The sequence below is a fragment of the Octodon degus genome, unplaced genomic scaffold (genome assembly GCF_000260255.1).
Source record: "Octodon degus isolate 3935 unplaced genomic scaffold, OctDeg1.0 scaffold00218, whole genome shotgun sequence".
Taxonomy (NCBI): domain Eukaryota; kingdom Metazoa; phylum Chordata; class Mammalia; order Rodentia; family Octodontidae; genus Octodon; species Octodon degus.
In genome coordinates, this window is record NW_004524794.1 from 1,651,099 (window position 1) to 1,667,610 (window position 16,512).

General features: G+C 48.3%; 1 protein-coding gene across 1 annotated transcript; it reads right to left on the reverse strand.

The window, feature by feature from the left end:
• Nucleotides 1–1,507: 1,507 nt before the first annotated feature.
• Gabrq (gamma-aminobutyric acid type A receptor theta subunit) lies at nucleotides 1,508–16,271 on the reverse strand. The gene is made up of 9 exons (XM_004645131.1): nucleotides 16,132–16,271; nucleotides 14,123–14,211; nucleotides 8,825–8,892; nucleotides 7,027–7,247; nucleotides 6,045–6,127; nucleotides 4,864–5,001; nucleotides 4,335–4,487; nucleotides 2,965–3,221; nucleotides 1,508–2,218 (listed from the first exon to the last, which is right to left on the reverse strand). Exons 1-9 carry the CDS (start codon nucleotides 16,269–16,271, stop codon nucleotides 1,508–1,510), a joined length of 1,860 nt encoding a protein of 619 aa, XP_004645188.1.
• Between the last annotated feature and the right edge of the window lie 241 nt (nucleotides 16,272–16,512).

The window sequence follows — 16,512 nt, forward strand, 5'->3', positions numbered from 1 at the left end:
TGTACAGTACATACACGCCTACTTTGATGCATACACACCCCAATTACGCACAGAAGCGCAGACAGAGAAGCACAGTCTAAAGAGTAGGTAGGTACGGCTGAGGGGATGCAGGAGAGGCTGCCTGAGGAGGAAGAGGAACACGGGTCACGTGCTTTGCGAAGCTCACTTCCCCATGGCCTGCATCGGTGAGCTGCTGCTACGGGGCAAGTTGGTGTGGGGCTAAGCCTACTTCCGCCAGGCAGGCAGGGCACGGGGCCCGTGCTCTCCGTTTGCTTGGTCCCTGTTCACTGGCAGATCAGTGACCTCTCCTTGCCAAGGTGCTCTAGGTCTGTAAGGATGGTGGGCAGCCTGACAGCTAGGCAGGCTCTGCTAGCATGCCTCCTTTTGCAAAGGGGAGAGAAGAAAGGGGAGCACTTCAGCGGAGAAATAGGAGGAAAGGGAAGAAGAACAAGTGTCTTCAGGCATGGCACCTGAGTTCCACTATTTCCTTGGAATACTGGGGACAAGCTGATTTGCCTTCCCTGGCTCACAGGGTTCCTGTGAATGTCCAAAAATGTGATGGGTCAGTAAGTTCACAGACACTTAGTTATACACTAGACAAGTGGAAAGGATTAGTATACAGACTTACTTGTTCATCTACTCTTCTAGATCATTGGTGAAATGCAAGCGTGAATGGTCCTAGCTCAGTGCTTAATCACCAAGAGCTGACACGGTGACTAGCAATCAGCTCAGCAGTTCACAGAATGCTAACACCTGACTTAACTTTCGAGTCCCTTTTGTCAAGCTTCCTGAAGCAGAGAAACAGGTAAGCAAATGAATTCTAATCCCTCCGAAGTGGCTAGCCGAACGTGGGCATTCTTTAACCCAGCATCCCCCCTGCCACCTTTCTTGCATTCCCCTCTCAGCCCTGCACTGCGACACCCTGCTCAAGATACAACCCAAGGTCATGGGCAAAAGGCACTTGTGAATCCATCCCAACTTTGCCGTAGCCAGTTTGCCAGCACTGCCAAGCCATGGCTGACCCTCCCTTTGTGCACCCCAGTCCCACCCAGCTTGACTTTCTCACACACAACTCTAAGCAAAGGGTGAGCAAGGTCTATGGTCTCCAAGAAGAAAAAGAAACAAACAAAAAGGTACAGTAATGAAAAAGAAATTTCACCTAAAGATGGCAGGGAGAAAATGACCCCAGCAATGAACCCCTTGTCTTCAAACATTTCCAGGGGCTTTGATACACTTACCAACTTTTGGAAATGTTTGAAAACATGGGAGTCTTCTTGTCAGAGAAGAAATCAAGGAGATAATGACTTCTAACTCCTCCCAAATTCCTTCCCTCCCAGTCAAAGCATGTGTAGTCTTTCTGACTATCCTCCACCTCATGATAATAAAAAGAAATGGTGAACTCATAAGCACCAAATCAAACGATCAAAGGAAACAGGGAAAAATAAAACCAAAAGCTACCATGAAGGGAACAGTGCACAGTGTCCCTGCCACTCCAGCATACTAGGAACTAAAACAAGTGATACAGCCAGTAACCAATACTGAGCAACCCAAAGGAGAGAGAGAGGAGGACTTGGCACCACCAGTCTATCTTACGGACATGCTTAGGGCTAAAGAGCTTGGAAGAACCCTCTTTATGCCCACAGCTTAGGAGGCAGTCGTCCTCAGACTCTGAGCTACTGTCCTCTTGGTCAGAGGTCGTGGGATTCTCCTCATCCACACTCCTGATACTGTCAGAGTCACTGTCACTGTCGCGTTGCTCCTCAAGGTCAAGGCTGCTGCTCTTAATACTGATGTCATCCTGTAAGCCCAAGCCCGCTTCTTGCACACACCTCTGTCCATGGGACAACATGGGTCTCCCTCTGGGGCCTCGGCCATGGCTCTCATCCAAGCCCAAGTTGTCTTCTGAGTCATCCTCGCTGTCGCTATAGATCTCTACACACACATGGGCTTCCGTGTGGGTGGGAACAATCATGTCATTAAAGCCAGGCAGGGGCTGCTGGGAGGTGGAGGGGAGATGGCTCAGGTTTTCCCCAGGGTCCAGCTGGGCCAGGCTGGAGGTGGAAGAGAATGTGCTGAGGCTTTCGGAGGTAGCCAGCGGAGCCTGTTCTGAGATGGTCGCCAAAGAGCCAAGACTTTCGGGGCTCGCCAGGGGAGCCTGGGCAGGGTGGGTGGGAAGAGAGCCAGAACCAACTTCGTTTTCCACGTTAATCAGGTCATCCTTTGAGGAGATAATGGACAGGCCCATCAGTTTCTCACCTAAGTGGCTATGTACTGGGGGGAGGGAAGGGAAGGGATTTTCCTCATCTGCACTGGAAGTGTCACTCTTGATCTCTATGATAGACACAGCCATCTCCTCTTGGGTCTCTGGCACTCAAGGGGCTGAGAAGGGAACAAACAGGCAGTTGGCATGCAAGGGGAGGTCGTGGCAGCAGCCAAAGTGGTGTCTCTGGGGCAGCTGCTCCCTGAGGAACACTGGGTGCTGGATAGAGGCCATTCAGGCCATTGGGCAGGGCTCCCTGCCAAGGAGAGAGGATGCTGGATGTTAACATTGCTTGAGGCAGAGGCCTCAGCATAGCCTTGGGAGTCTGTAGAGTCAAGGAAGGAGGGCTGGGCAGGCCAGCCGCTCTGCTGTCTGTCTTCCTTTCAGCCTCCCTCTTCCTACCTTCCCTTTCTGGGTTTGCCACCTGCCCTGGAAGTAAGCAAAGAAGAACAAATTTGGCTCAAAGATCTGGAGATATCCAGCCCTGCCATGTCTTGCCTTGTGACGCCGGACAACAGTCATCTATAAAGGAGTGATGATAAATTAGTCCTACTGCTTTGTTCCCTGCTGTGGGTGTGTGCTGTACACATGTGGTACGTGAACTGTGTGCATGTGTGGGCGAATCAAAGTGTGAAATGGTCAGGAGGCCAGCCTGGGTTCGAGAGGTGCTCAGGGAAAGCTGGCTGCCAGTCAAGAATTCAAGCCTGTGCATGTCTCACCACTGCATCATGGTAGAGGTAGCGGGCGACGGCCCTTCTGGGTCTCCTGTGTCGTCTACGCTGGCGGCGAGGCCCTTGGCTGAAGTAAAGGTAGTTAATGTAGATATACTCTATCAAGGACAGGAACATGAAGAACAGGCACACGAGGATATAGATGTCAATGGCCTTGACATAGGCAATGTGGGGGAGTCTATCCCGCAGGTGTGAGTCGATGGTGGTCAGGATAAGGATGGAAATGAGGCCTATAAAAAATAGTACAGGTTAAGTCTCCTTCAGTGGTTCTTGGCAAGCCATTGGGCCTACATCCCATGGGAAGGGAGAATAGGCTGTCGCTCAGGAGGGCCCTCTGCCCATGTGTTCTCCTTGTTCCCTCTTCCCATGTCTAAACCTGGCTGATGCTACACTGGTTCGATGACTTCCCATTGCTTTAAGAATCAACTTCCAAATCTGTAGCCACGGCAAAACACTGATTTATAGCTCCAGTCCCACCTTGCCCTATTTGCCTTCCAGTTCATACTCTTCCTTAGTATCTGAGGAAGTTTTGTAGATCCTAAAATAGTGCACACCTATCAGGGTTTCATCCCGAATATGCTTCTAAACAAAGGCAAAGAAGAGCTTAGCCTCTTAATGCTGGTGAAAACACACTACTCTTAAACAGTCTTTGCTCAGAAACCCTTCACGGCTCCCTGTGCTCATACATAAAGTTCAAGATCTTCCCACGTCAGCCCAGGCTGTCTCTGTGCTGCTTTCCTCACCTGCCTAGATCCTGCCCCAGGCATCTTGTGATTTAACCCACTGTTAGAGGCCCTCTGCCTTTAACCCTGCTATTTCTTCTTCAGGGAATGTCAAGTCTGGTGTCCATGCTTCCTGCGGTCCCTCAAAACCTCACTCCAAACAACACTTTCTTGATGCAGCTTTAGCCACCAAGACCTGGGTTACTTCCTATTCTATACTCTGAGCTGGCACTTCCAGATTGTCACCTGTCCACACTAGTCACTTGTCAAGGGCAGCTCCTCTGGAAGCCCTGCTGCCTAATAGGACATTTGGACATCTCCCTTCATTAGTGTTTGTGCTTTCATGTTTCTGGTCTAAATTTATTTATACTTATATATTCAATATATAATGAATGCAACTTTAGGCTCAGCATGCCAAGATTCCACCCCTGGTGCTGTTTTCACCCCATCTCCAGAGGCATCTCTGCACTGGGCCTGACTGGCTGAGCACCTGTACAGTGTGTATCGGAAGGGTCTTGTTTCCTTGCCTACATAATCGCACCCTGCTCTGGGTTCTCCTCCTTAGAACTTTTTCTCAGCGAAATGATGTAAGCTATTCCCTGGGATAGCGATGAGACCTACCTATTATCACCCTGGCTGCAGAGGAATCATGGCTCATCCAAAATGATATCCAGGAGAGAATAGTGGTGAGGATAGTTGGCCAAAAGAAGTGCAAAAGGTAGCTGTTCATATCCCGTTTGACCTGGAACTTCATTACCAGCCGCATGTGAGAACCTGGAAGCAGACACACTGGTGTCAGCCGCTCATGGCACAGCAGGTCTCTCTTGTCTACATCTCCTCACTTACACCATGTTATAGACAGGAGTCACTTCCAAGCTGCCAACAGTCAGAGGGGCGAGGCTGGGCCCCGGAAAAGCATTAGTGCTTTCCACTGTTAGTGTTGTAAACCCGGCCCAGTGCATCTACATCCTTTCCACACTTATAGAGGTGAGCCATCGAGACTTTATCAAAGGGGCCCCTCGGTCGTGTCCAGGATGACAGAAAAGGCAAGGGAGGCAGCACAATGTGGGGGTCAAAGCAGAGGCCAGCAGGAGCTTACAGAGGCACAAAGGGGACAAGGAATATGAGAAAAGGAAGGGGCCAGACCCACCTGTGTGGAAATACACCTCCTTGCTAGTAATCATCTTCCCTACAAAGTTGAACTCAGGGATCTGAAGGTCTTCAGTCACCTGGACACCATTCTCATCATTATCCCAGGACAGTATGATGTCTTCGGCAGTGTAGCCAACTGTGAAGCAGAGAGAAACAGTGTTAGAAAACAGGCACAGGAAGAGTTCACACCAGAGCAGTCTATGAAAATGAAAGCATGGTTGGGAATTGAGATTTGGGGGCTACATTGTGATTTGCTGAGTCAGTGTGGGGAGAGAGTTTGCGCATTGGGAGAGAGAATACTCACTCTGGATTTCTTAGGCTGGAAAGAGAGGACAGGAAAGAGATGCCACCAACTCCCATTCACAAGCTTGTACCTAATTGTCCAGGGGCAAGACATCATTGTCCAGTAGGACTAGCTACCCTCCCAAGATCATTTGCTCCACAGGATGCCATATGTGCACATGTACTGCTCATGTAGCTTTTATTGTGAGGTACAATAAAAGCTACAGTGAACGTTCACTTTTTTGAAAACTATTACAGTGAAGGACACACTGCCATCAACCCCTCTCAAAGTCCTCCTCCTTATTTTGAACATACTTATCTCACCCTTGCTACTTTCTGAAGCAGTTCCGGAAGTCCTGTTTTCCGTCTTTACTTATGTTGTTGAGGTGATCTCCATGTCTTGAATTGATTCAGAACATGTTTTACCTTTCCTGCTCATTTTGCCTTTGGTGAAGAGCCAGAAGTCACTCAGTGCCAGATCCAGTCACTAAGGTAGAAGATGACACACCGTAGTGTTTCTATGGTGAGTCTTTCTGTGGGATGGCTCTTGGCAGTAGCATTTACTGCAGTTTAGATCACACCAAATAAAGACACTTGTGAAAGAGGACTTCCAGAACTGCTTCAGAAAGCGCCAAGAATAATGGGATAAGTGTTTGAAATAGTGTGTAAGGGGTGTTTTGAGGGATGGTCATGGTAATTTGTTTTTACTGCAATAAATTTTTAAGATTTAAATGTTCATTGTATATTCTGATCACCCCTTGTATTATGTGCCGATCATCTATCCTTCTATCATTTTTATCTATTGATCATCTTTAAGAGAAAGAGAACTGGGGGGAGAGACAAGAGGGATGCTATCCCTCTCACTGTCAACTCTGTGCTTTCCTGTGAAATACTCACAGCTCTCCACCTCTAGCTTGCAGGTCTGCTCCTCCATAGGGAATTTATGCAGATTCAAGGAGCAGGCTGTTGTAGTGGTGAGCCTGCAAAAGCAAACAGAATAGAAGGGAACAGTGAGTGGAGCCCAGACAATCAGCTCCTTCTTGTGGGTACTGCAGGGGGTGGGGGAAGCAAGAATTACCTCGAAGATTGACCTGTTTGTGGGAAAGAGAGAACTGGACTATCACAAGGGCACTGAGAAACCTGGCAGGACTGACACCAAGGACAGATGTATGGCATGTCAGCAAACCACAGGATGTCAGAATGAGAAGGGCCCTAGAGGGAATGGAAGCAGAGACAGAAAGGAGAACTGGACTTGCTAACAAAGTGTTAAGGCTGGTAAGAGAAGACTGTGTGCTACACAGAAGCCACCAAGTTGTATATCTGGTGTGAAGGGCAGGTGTGTGGTACATACATAAAGATATGAGTAACTGCATGGCCAACCTCTGGCCATATCGGCACTCACGCCAAGGTGCAGGTCAGTACTGGGAATCGACCAAATGCCAGTGGGCACAAAACAGACAGGTAGGGACAAACTCATGGCTGGCCGGCCAGGTAAGGGCTAATAGTAAATCAAGTGGGCAGGTACTTTAGGAGATAACTAGCAATGCATAAAATGCCAAGCTAGGGGGAGGGGTCTTTTAGTCCAGGGAACCAGGAGGATTTTTTCACCAAGTGGCATCTGAGCCACGGATTGAAGGGTGAATATTTCAGTTCATGGAAATGGAGAAAGGGCTCTCGAGACAGAAGGAACAGCAGAAGCCAAGATGTGGGAGCAGGCCCAGCCAAGGGATTCTATGCGAAACTGAGTGGGGAGGAGGGGCAGCACAAGGCAGTTTTGAAGGTGGTGAGCTCCCTTGTGTCCTCTACAGTGTGTTTGTGGGACACATAGCGGGAGGAAAAAAGGCTACTGGCACATCCCCGGGCCCTTGGGTAGACACACCTTGTGCCGTACCGCACCGTCCCATCAGGGTGAAGCTGAAACCTGCAATCATCCACGGTTGCATCCTGAATAAAAACATCTTTGGTATTCAGAAAGTAGCAGCTGGGAACCCACAACTTCTCGTTCATGAGGTAATCCAGGGTCAAGTTCAGGTTGGTCTCATAATACGCTAAGCGTGAATCCTTCCAGGTCTGATAAAAGTATATCGTGATTGTATAGTTCTGGGAAAAGAAAGGCAAGTCCCATTATCAGCTAGAGTATCTTGCATTCTGTCTTCTGTGAGCAGTGTGGTGAAGCATCATACTGATGAATGTAAGAAATATATGCTTTTTAAGGAAGAATAACAAAATGAACCTTCTGTAATTAACATCTAGGTTAAGAGACACAGCATTACTAATACCCTTCTAGCCCTGATGTGTCTTTTTTGGAACATACTTCCTACATCCCTAGAAGAAGCCAGTATTCTAGATTTTAGGATAAGAATCCCCTTGCTCTGGGCTGGTCTTATTGTCTTCTAATGTATTTCTAGAAGACATGATGATTAGTTGTACTTATGTTTCTGAAATTTAAAGGAAATCATACTGTCTGTATTTGTCACTTGTTTCTTTCACTTAATACTATATTTGTGAGATCTAGTTTGGCTGATGTAATTATAATTTGTTTATTTGCATTTCTGGGGGCATATCTCATATATGAATATACCATGCAAGTAATCATGTATTTTAAAAATTTTTTATTTTTATTTTTTATTTTTGTATTTTTTAGGGAAGGGTCTACAGGGTGTTCAGGGTCTTACTACTAGATTGGACTCATAGTGATTCTCCAGTTTACAGCCTCCCAAGTGCTGGGATTACAGGTGCGTGCCACCACGCCCAGTCTTAATTCATCTCAGCGCGCCCTGGGGGCGGGGCCAGCACGGCAGGCTGTAATCATGTAAAGGCTCCACACATACTCAAATGAAGATGTTATAACAACGACAAAGTGAAAATTCCAGTTCACACCCCTGCCAAGAGCCAAGAGCTGATACATGTTCCTTCCTTGTCTCCTCGCCAGCACTAATGTCATGGAGTACACAAGCCCTTTGCACATCCTCTGGTTTCTTACTCTGAATTGCACTGATTCTTAACAAGGTCAAGTATTTCTTCATATTTACTCTCTTTGGCTATTGTTTTATCTGCTATTTAGTTCTTGTTACACAAGTGAAATTCCTGTTCACATTTGCTGATCATCTTTCTCACTAATCTACCTACATATACAGCCCTATAAGAAATCTTGATTTACCTACCTGGAAACACAAAAACAGTGTCCTGTATCTTTTTTAATCATTTATTTATTTATTTAGTACAGGGTCTCACTATGCAGCTCGGACTTGTAGTGATCCTCCTGTCTCAGCCTCCCCAGCACTGGGATTACAGGTGTGCACTCCCACGCTCAGTTTCGGTGGCTGGCACGGCATGCCCAGGGTTTTGGGGCCAGCACAGCATGTGATACTGGGAATCAAACCTGGGTCCTTGTGCTTGCCAGGCAGGTGCTTAGACCACCAAGCTATCTCCCCAGCCCTATGATCTTTTAAACGCTTCATAAGGCTTGCACCTTTGAGTCTGTAATCTGGAACTGACTTTTTCGATATGGTGTGATTCAATTGATGTATATTTTATTTCAGGGGCTATATTTCCAAACCTACCCTGGTCTTCTATGTGAATTCTGTCATAGGTCAGAACAACTGGAATTGGCTTATGACTCCATTCCTTGTCTTGTATTCTATTTCCTGTGCCATAGCTGGAAGTGACACACTTACCATATTCGTATCAGAGATCTTTTGAATGCTGGTAACATAGATAGCTATTTTCACAATCACAGGGCCACCTACAATACAGAAAGACACTGTTACATGAAGGTTGAGATAAAGGTTAGGAGTCAAACTGCCTGGATTTGAACCTGCTGTGACACTTGCTAATTGTGTGGCTTTGAGTAAGTCACCTTTTGGCCTCAGTTTCTTCATGGCAAAATGAAGATAAAGAAGCACTGGTGTCATAGTTCACTAAGGTCAAGCACTTATAGCAGTGGTGGTCGAAGGTGTTGTTTCTCATTTAAGACAAAAGATGTTAAGGTATGAGTATTTTTTTCTAAAATAAAGCCCCAGTATTCAGGTTTAATTGCAGTGATAAACAAGTTAGCTTGGGGTTGCAGTTTGGGCGCTTGAGGTTCACCATCCCTGCCTTAGAGCAAAGTCTACTGCATGTATAATGAAGTGAAGGGCCAAGGCAAAACAAAGTGAAAATAAAGGAACAAAGTACTCTTTGTAAAGGTTTCCTGATAAAAACTAAAAATCCAGGAGCCCCATATAAAAGCCAAGATTTGTGCTTGCGTATGAGTATGAGTGAGTATCTCCATGCGTGTAAGGGAATTTGTGTGTTTATGGGCAGGAAAATGTACCAGCATCTGCAGTCATGTCTGTGCGTCAGTGTGTCTGGGAGGAAATGCATGAATATGTTTAAGGGCAAGTGGTGCGTGAGAAAGTGCATGAGTGAGCACGTGTGTTGATGCGCCCATCTCTACCTATGAATGAGTGCACGTGAGCATGTCCATGTAGGTAAGTGCATCTATGTGTGCTTGCGTGTGAGTGAATGCACGATCGTGCTTTTGTGTTCAGCATGTTGTGTGGGAGTAAATGTGCAAGCACACATGAGCACGTAGACATAACATGTGGATATAAATATGGGCATGAGTATGTCTATGTGACTGTTTGATTACGTATGTTCACATGCAAGTGAATTATGAGCCTGTGTGTGCCTCTGAGCTCATGTGTGACTTAATAAATTTTTGTGTCTGTGAAGATTTGTTGTGCTTTGGCACTGGTGAACATGTGAGCATGTCTGTAAGCATAAGTGTATTCATGTGGAAGTGTGACGTGTTCATAGGTCAACAGATGCATGAGCATGTTTCTGAGAAAATGAATGTGTGAGCATGTCTTTATACATGTTGGTATGAATGCATTTGAATTTAAGTGTGGAGTAAATGTGTCTCTGTGAGTATATTCATGTGTTCTTTTGTGAGCCTGTTCATGTGTGAGTGAATGCACGAGCACATCCATGTATACACATGGACTTGAGGGTATGTGGACATGTTTGTATATTGTGTGTGTATATGTATATGCTCGTGCTTGAATATGAGTAAATGAACCTGATCATGTGGGGGAATGCTTATGTTTGAGTGAATGCAAAAGACTCTACTGTGCTTGTGCATATGTTTTTATCTTGTGAGTGAATGTTAATATATGTGAGCATGTTTATGTATTTCTTTATGTGTGCATTGTTGTGTGATAAACTTGTGAGCATACTTGTGTTTGTGTGAGCATGTGCGTGTACAAGAAAGGTTGTTAAAGGGTGTCTTCATGTTTTTGAGTGAATTTTGAGTGCCTGTAAACATGGGCATGTTTGTGTATGTGTGTTCATGTAAGAGTGAATTTGCATAGTATCTCATGTGGACATATTTGAGAATATATGAGCATGTCCATGTATATGTATGAGAGCTAATTTGTATGTGTATGAGCAAGTTTGCTAGTGTAACTAAGTATGTGGACATATTTCTATGAGTGAATGTGTTAATATTTGTTCATATTTGTGAGTGCATTGTAGGTGTGTTCTTGTGAGCATATTTGAGTGTGTCTCATGTGTGTGACTTTGTGTTAATTTGTATGTGAAAAAGCATGAATGAATTTGTATGTTAGTATACATGAGCTTGTTTGTATATAAGTATACTACTGTGTATTGTGAGCCAATTTGTGACTGTCTGTACATGTCCATTGTGTATATGTGGATGTGTGAGCATATGTGCACTAATGCTTGTGTCAATGTGCATTACTGAAGTTGTGCATGTGTGTTTTTCTATGTGAGTGAATTATGTGAACATATTCATGTGTGTCAGTATGTCTGTGTGCATATGTTAATATGTGCACCCATGCATGTGAATCTGTGCATGTGAATGTCTGTGTGTGTATGAACACATGCATGTATGTATCGTTTGTGTATGTGATGTTATGTGTTTGTTCATGCATATGAGTGAATCTGCATGCTTGTGTATGTGGGCACACTTATATCTGTTGATGTCCCTGAGGGTGTTCGTGTGTGTGTGAACTCATATCTGTGAGCATATTTGCATGTGATTACTGCATGTTCATGTGTGTGAGATGGGGTATGTTTGCTTGTGTGCTCATGCTCAGGTGGGCGTGTCTGTGTGGGGTTAATTTGCGAGTGAGCGCATGTGTGGGAGTGGTTGTACGTGCTAATTTGTGTGACTGAGTATGTAAATCTATGTACCTTGTAGTTTTTTCCAGCCTCACTGTTAGCAGTATTCATGGGCAAGACTCAAATGTGCTCATGGGTGTCAGAATGGAATGAACTCTCAGGCACAGTAGAACAATACATTTTTATTGTTCCCGCATCAGTTCCAGGCACTCTCCCTCCAGCCCCACAGTGTGGCCATTCTTCTTGGCGTGTTACATCACACTGCTGCTAGGGAAACACATGTGATGCCTGCAGTTCAGCCTGCTGCTTTCATTGTAGGCTGATTGCCCAGAAGCTGGGCTGCAAAGAGGGAAATGTGGTCCTCCAAACCCTACACTTCAAAGAGCACAGAGCTGCTGGGGATAAGCATATGAATGGCAGCTGAGAAGTAAATGGGCTCTGTGTTCAGGCACAGCCCCAACTCTAGCCCTTGGGGCTATTGTGAAGAAGCCCTAGGAAAGTGCTGTGTAGTGCCAGGAGTTTCTAGGAATGCAAATAGTGATTACTGCCTTTCAGGCCCTCCACAGGCACTTAGAGGCCTGAAGCTGGGTTAGGCAGGCAACAAGCCCCAAGGGCCGGCAGCCAGAGCCTCCCCTGCCCCATTTTAGTTCTGACTCCCTCTGGATCATTCCTCACCAAGCACGAGACCCCTTCTAGGTTGGGGGAATGCTATGCTGGGGGTCTGTGGCATGGGCACAGAGATGCCCATGGATCCCCAGATGCAAGGGCAGGTGGGAGTTGAAATCAGCTCCCAGCTCCCTGCCTCCGCATGTGAAGACATGATTCCTAGATCAGGATGGCATCACTGTCCCTTTGATAGGTTGAGCAAGACAGGAAAAGGGGCTGGGATACTCCCTTTTCTCCCTCCTTCTTGGAACCGAATCTTCTTCCTCCCTACAAACTCACTGTCCTGTTGGGCCAGGTACCAGGCTAGGGGAGTCATTCAAGGGAGCTATCCTGTTCAACTCTACTACTTTCTCCAGTAACGGCTGCTGTCTCACCTGGATCACAGTGAAATCAGGTTCCTGCCTGTGGTGTGTGTGAGTGTGAGTGTGTGTGCGTGTGCATGTGTGTGTGTGGCTACGTGTTTAAGGGAGGGCTAGATAAGACCTGAACTTCTCTTCCATGTCAGGTGCAGAGGGGAACTTGACCTTGTCAAGTGTGAGGCTGTGCAAGGACTGCTAGGGTCCCAAATGCTAAATGTCTTAACCTAGCTGTCCTTTTGCTGGTCTTCCCCCACAGGCCCCCAAAGACATTTGTGGACACAGAGTCTCCCAGCTAGCAGGTCCTAGGTGGTCCCTGCCCTCATCTTCATCTGATGCTGCACCAGATTAATCTAGGGGTCCATCGTTGCAGGCAGCCTGCCCTCACATGGTGGGGTAGAAATGCTTGGTGGACTCAGGTGGTGGCTAGTTGCTCTAGCTAAGCCACATGAGGCAAGGAGAAGATGAAGCAGTGGTTCCCTTAACCCCCACCCCTAGCTTCCCACCCTTCCCACCCTCCTATACCCCCTCCACCCCTTTCCTGCTTACTCTGATTCCTGGATTCCCACATATCATCATCTTGTCCTAGGGGTTGTCCCTTTTGTCCTAGGGCACCACACAAGAGGAGCTGCTGCCCTTACAGGGACAGCTTAAAAAAGAGTGCCTCTGCTCTTCAGGCTGCAGTGTTGCAGTGCAGGTGCAGGCACCTTGGATCCCTTGGGCTGTCCCTTTTGTCCTCACACGGGGAGCGGGGGGAAGTGGCGGGGGGGGGTCAATGGGACACAGGGGAAGCACCAGTCCTGAAACTTAGGGCCTAGGACAACCATCTTGGCTTTCAAGATGCCTCTCTAGGCCTGAACTAGCACTCTCTGACCTAGACCCTTCACGGGCAGGACCATGAAGTGCCAGCAGCCATTCACCTTCCACGGTGTCTGCCTGCCTTTGGGAAGTTGGGTGCTACTTCTGACTTAGTCTGTTTTTTTTTTTTTTTTTTTTTTTAATACTCGTTCTGCTTCTTTTGAGCTGGAAAGTGACTAATTCCTATTCAGCACACTTGTTTTCTGTCTGTCTTCAGTCTAGGCTTCTGGGTGTCCCCTGGAGTAGAGACTCACACTGCGCATTGTGTGGAGTCAGGGTAAGTGGCCCTTACTTATAGCTATGTGGTCTGTGCTAAGCAGAAATCTAGAGAGAAACTGAGGAAGGGATTCCTGGAGGTCTTTGGGTCAGTTTCCTTGTCGTTTCTCATAGCTGAGCTAGAGATCTGAGTGCTAGGTTTGTATGTTGTATGGCAGTTAGGTATGCGGGTTTTGGCGGTGATCAGGCTGGATTTCATAAAGGTTATACTCAGTTCAGGGTTTTGAAGGGGCTGAACTTGGTAGGGGCTGACAGCTTGGGGCAGGGGAGCCAAGATGGAAGTGCCTGAGGGCTAGGCGGGGAAGGGAAACAGATGCAGGGGAAGAGGGTTTGAACTAGCGCCATGCACAGTGTCTAGGCTGGGCACGCTGTCGTTTATGATAGAGAGAAAGCTTGGTTCAACTTGAAGAACACATGTTCTCCCCACAGATGGAGCAGAGTACTCTAGCCTGAGAAGCTTGGTGCTGTGCTCTGCACACCCAGTTCTGTAGCCATTCTCCAGCCAGACTTTTAAGGTAGTGAGGCAGGAAAGGAAGAAATTCCAGCAAAGAGGAGGCCTGCACTGGGGGATTGAGGAGGCCAGGTCCACAGCCTGGAGCAGTGTGTGGCTGGTCAGGTAATGTGGTGGAGCTGGCTGGTTCTCAGCCCTATCCCACCCAATACAAAAACCTCTCATGTCCACTCATAGCTTACCTCCGAAATTTGGTCTCAGGCGCATATCATAGTTCGACAACACCCTGTCCAGGATCTTTTGAACCGTGGACTGATTTGCACAATTTTTGCTGAAACAGAGAGGTAGGGAGTAAATGTTGGTTGAGTGTTGCCAACTGCCCAGTAGCTTGAGTTGCTAGAGCCTTCCCTGTGCACGGACACACGCAGACAGGCCCGGTCATACATGTATCTGCTCCCTGCCCTCCCTCCCCACGGTGAGTCAGCCAGAAGCACAGCAGTGACGCACACTTCTTTTCCCTTCCCCTCCTCCCTCCCATCTTTCATCCGGAGGGTGGAGCATGGGGACTGGATCCCTGTTACCAGGCAGGACTAGAGGGTGGGGGAGGAGGGGATACCACAGGAGAAGAGAGCAGAAGCCTGGGCAAATGGCGGCCCTCAGAAAACTGTGTTGCTTCTGCCCCCACAGGAGCCCCACCTTGAGATTAGCTTAGACGCTGCTCTCCACATTGGTGGGCATCCTCTCTCCACTGGTACCTGCTGGCCCCAGAAAAAGTCATCTCCCACTCTCAGTGCCCTCTTGAGCTAAGCCCATGACCTGTAACTCAGAGTCACATTTGCCCCTACCTGTGACATGCTGGGCTTTTTTTGGCCACATTTAAGACAACCTTGTTTTTGTACATGTCTGCTTTGCAGACTTGGCATGTGGCTTATGATGCAGAGAGAGCCACATACATGCAGCAGAGATTTATGAACCTCAGTGAACCAAGCCAGGTCAGGTTCTTGGGCTCAGAGCTGTATTCCAAGATATCCATTCTGGGCCAGAACATGCGCTTCCCCTGGAGGGGCCTTGGCTGAGCAAGTGAAGTGTACCTGGGGCAGCTCTACAGGGAGCTGGCCTTTCCAGGGGTCTCTTGTGCTCACACGATTCACCTAGGGCTTTTTTCTCCAAAAGGCTGGTGGAAAGAACAGGCCCTGGGCACCTGTGACGCATTTCTCCTGCAAATATGTGCTTGTGCCTGCATGTGCTCAGAGCGCATGTGTGCGTGAGTGTGTGTGTGTCTGCGTGCGCGTGCACCTTCAGTGGCGCAGTCTGATATACCGGGTTGAGGGCACTGTAGGGTTGTCTGCTGGAACCTTGCCCCCACCTTCCCCCTTTTTATCTAAATATATATTCGTTTCTGCTTTACCATTTAAAATTATTCTTGATCTCCCTCAATCATAAGATTTCATTTCCTGAAGCTTCAAAGTGTGTACATGAATTATTCCTGAATTAAAGCAACACACTGCCACCTGTTTCTGAGGACGTATTCTCCATGTGCCAGCCCTTGGAATCCGTGGCCACCACAAATACACATCATATGTGATCTACATGAGAAGGGTGTGTTTGTGTTTACAGATGCTCCTCACAGACCCACACGAAGTCCAAGCAGTGAAAAACCTGAATCCTCAACTGTTTCCACAGGCCACAGGGTTACAGGGTCACACAAGCAAGGGTTGCAGAGTGGGCTTCTCCGAGGCCGAGTTAATAATATCTACCTGCTGCACTGGAAAGAGACCCTCGCCCCATCACACACACACACACACACACACACACACACACACACACACACACACCAGCAAACACGCGTACGCACGCACTCGCACCCGCCCACTAGCCTACGACTCAAACAGGTGTCTCTCCTATTTGTTTAGGAATTACTCCTCACCCCATCCCACAGTGCGCAAGAGCAAGGCTGAGGGAAGCTGCCCCCGGGTCCTTAGTTCCCGGGATGGTGAGGCAGGCTGTGGCGTGAGGACACTTCCACCCAGCCGCGGTTTGGGCACTCGCGGGGGCGCAGTCGCAGTAACAGGTGGGCTCGGGACTCCATCTCAGCCGGGGCCCACATGCCCACCTCATTCCCCACAGGACTCATCCGCTAGGGCTCAAGGAGCCCGGATGTGACTCCCCCTGCGTCCTGCCCAAGCCCGCCCGGCCGGGGGGCCTGTGGCCATCTGTCCCCGCTGCGACCAGCCTGGTGGCGCCCGCTTACCAGTTGAAGATGTCCAGGAAGTCCTCGGGCACTCGGGAAAACTTGAAGTTCGGGGCGGGACTGGGCTTGTCGCTGTCCGCAAGCCAGGTTCTGAGGAGCAGCAGGAGCGCCCCGACCCTCAGCATGGCTCGGAAGCGCATGGCTGCGGCTGTGTGGGAGCGAGGGATGGGGCCGGGGCAGCGGGTCCGTCCCGGGCTGACTGCGACGGGACCGCTAGCTCTCATGCACGGCCGCCTCTGTGGAGAAGCTATGGGCGGCCACGGGGAGTGGGCAGCACGACATTTGGTCGGGAGAGCCCCATCCCAGGGAGAGCCGGGGAAATGGGCGCCCGGCAGCGCGGCCCGCCGCAGCCGCGAGGTGCGCTTCGTCTGTGGCCGCTCC

Excerpts from the sequence above, each read along its gene's own strand:
- Gabrq (XM_004645131.1), bottom strand. The coding sequence starts at position 16,271 with ATGCGCTTCCGAGCCATGCTGAGGGTCGGGGCGCTCCTGCTGCTCCTC. Across the intron at positions 7,248-8,824 it reads AGATCTCTGATACGAATATG|AACTATACAATCACGATATA; the intron begins GTAAGTGTGTCA and ends TTCTTTTCCCAG. Across the intron at positions 5,002-6,044 it reads CAAGCTAGAGGTGGAGAGCT|TTGGCTACACTGCCGAAGAC; the intron begins GTGAGTATTTCA and ends TCTGCTTCACAG.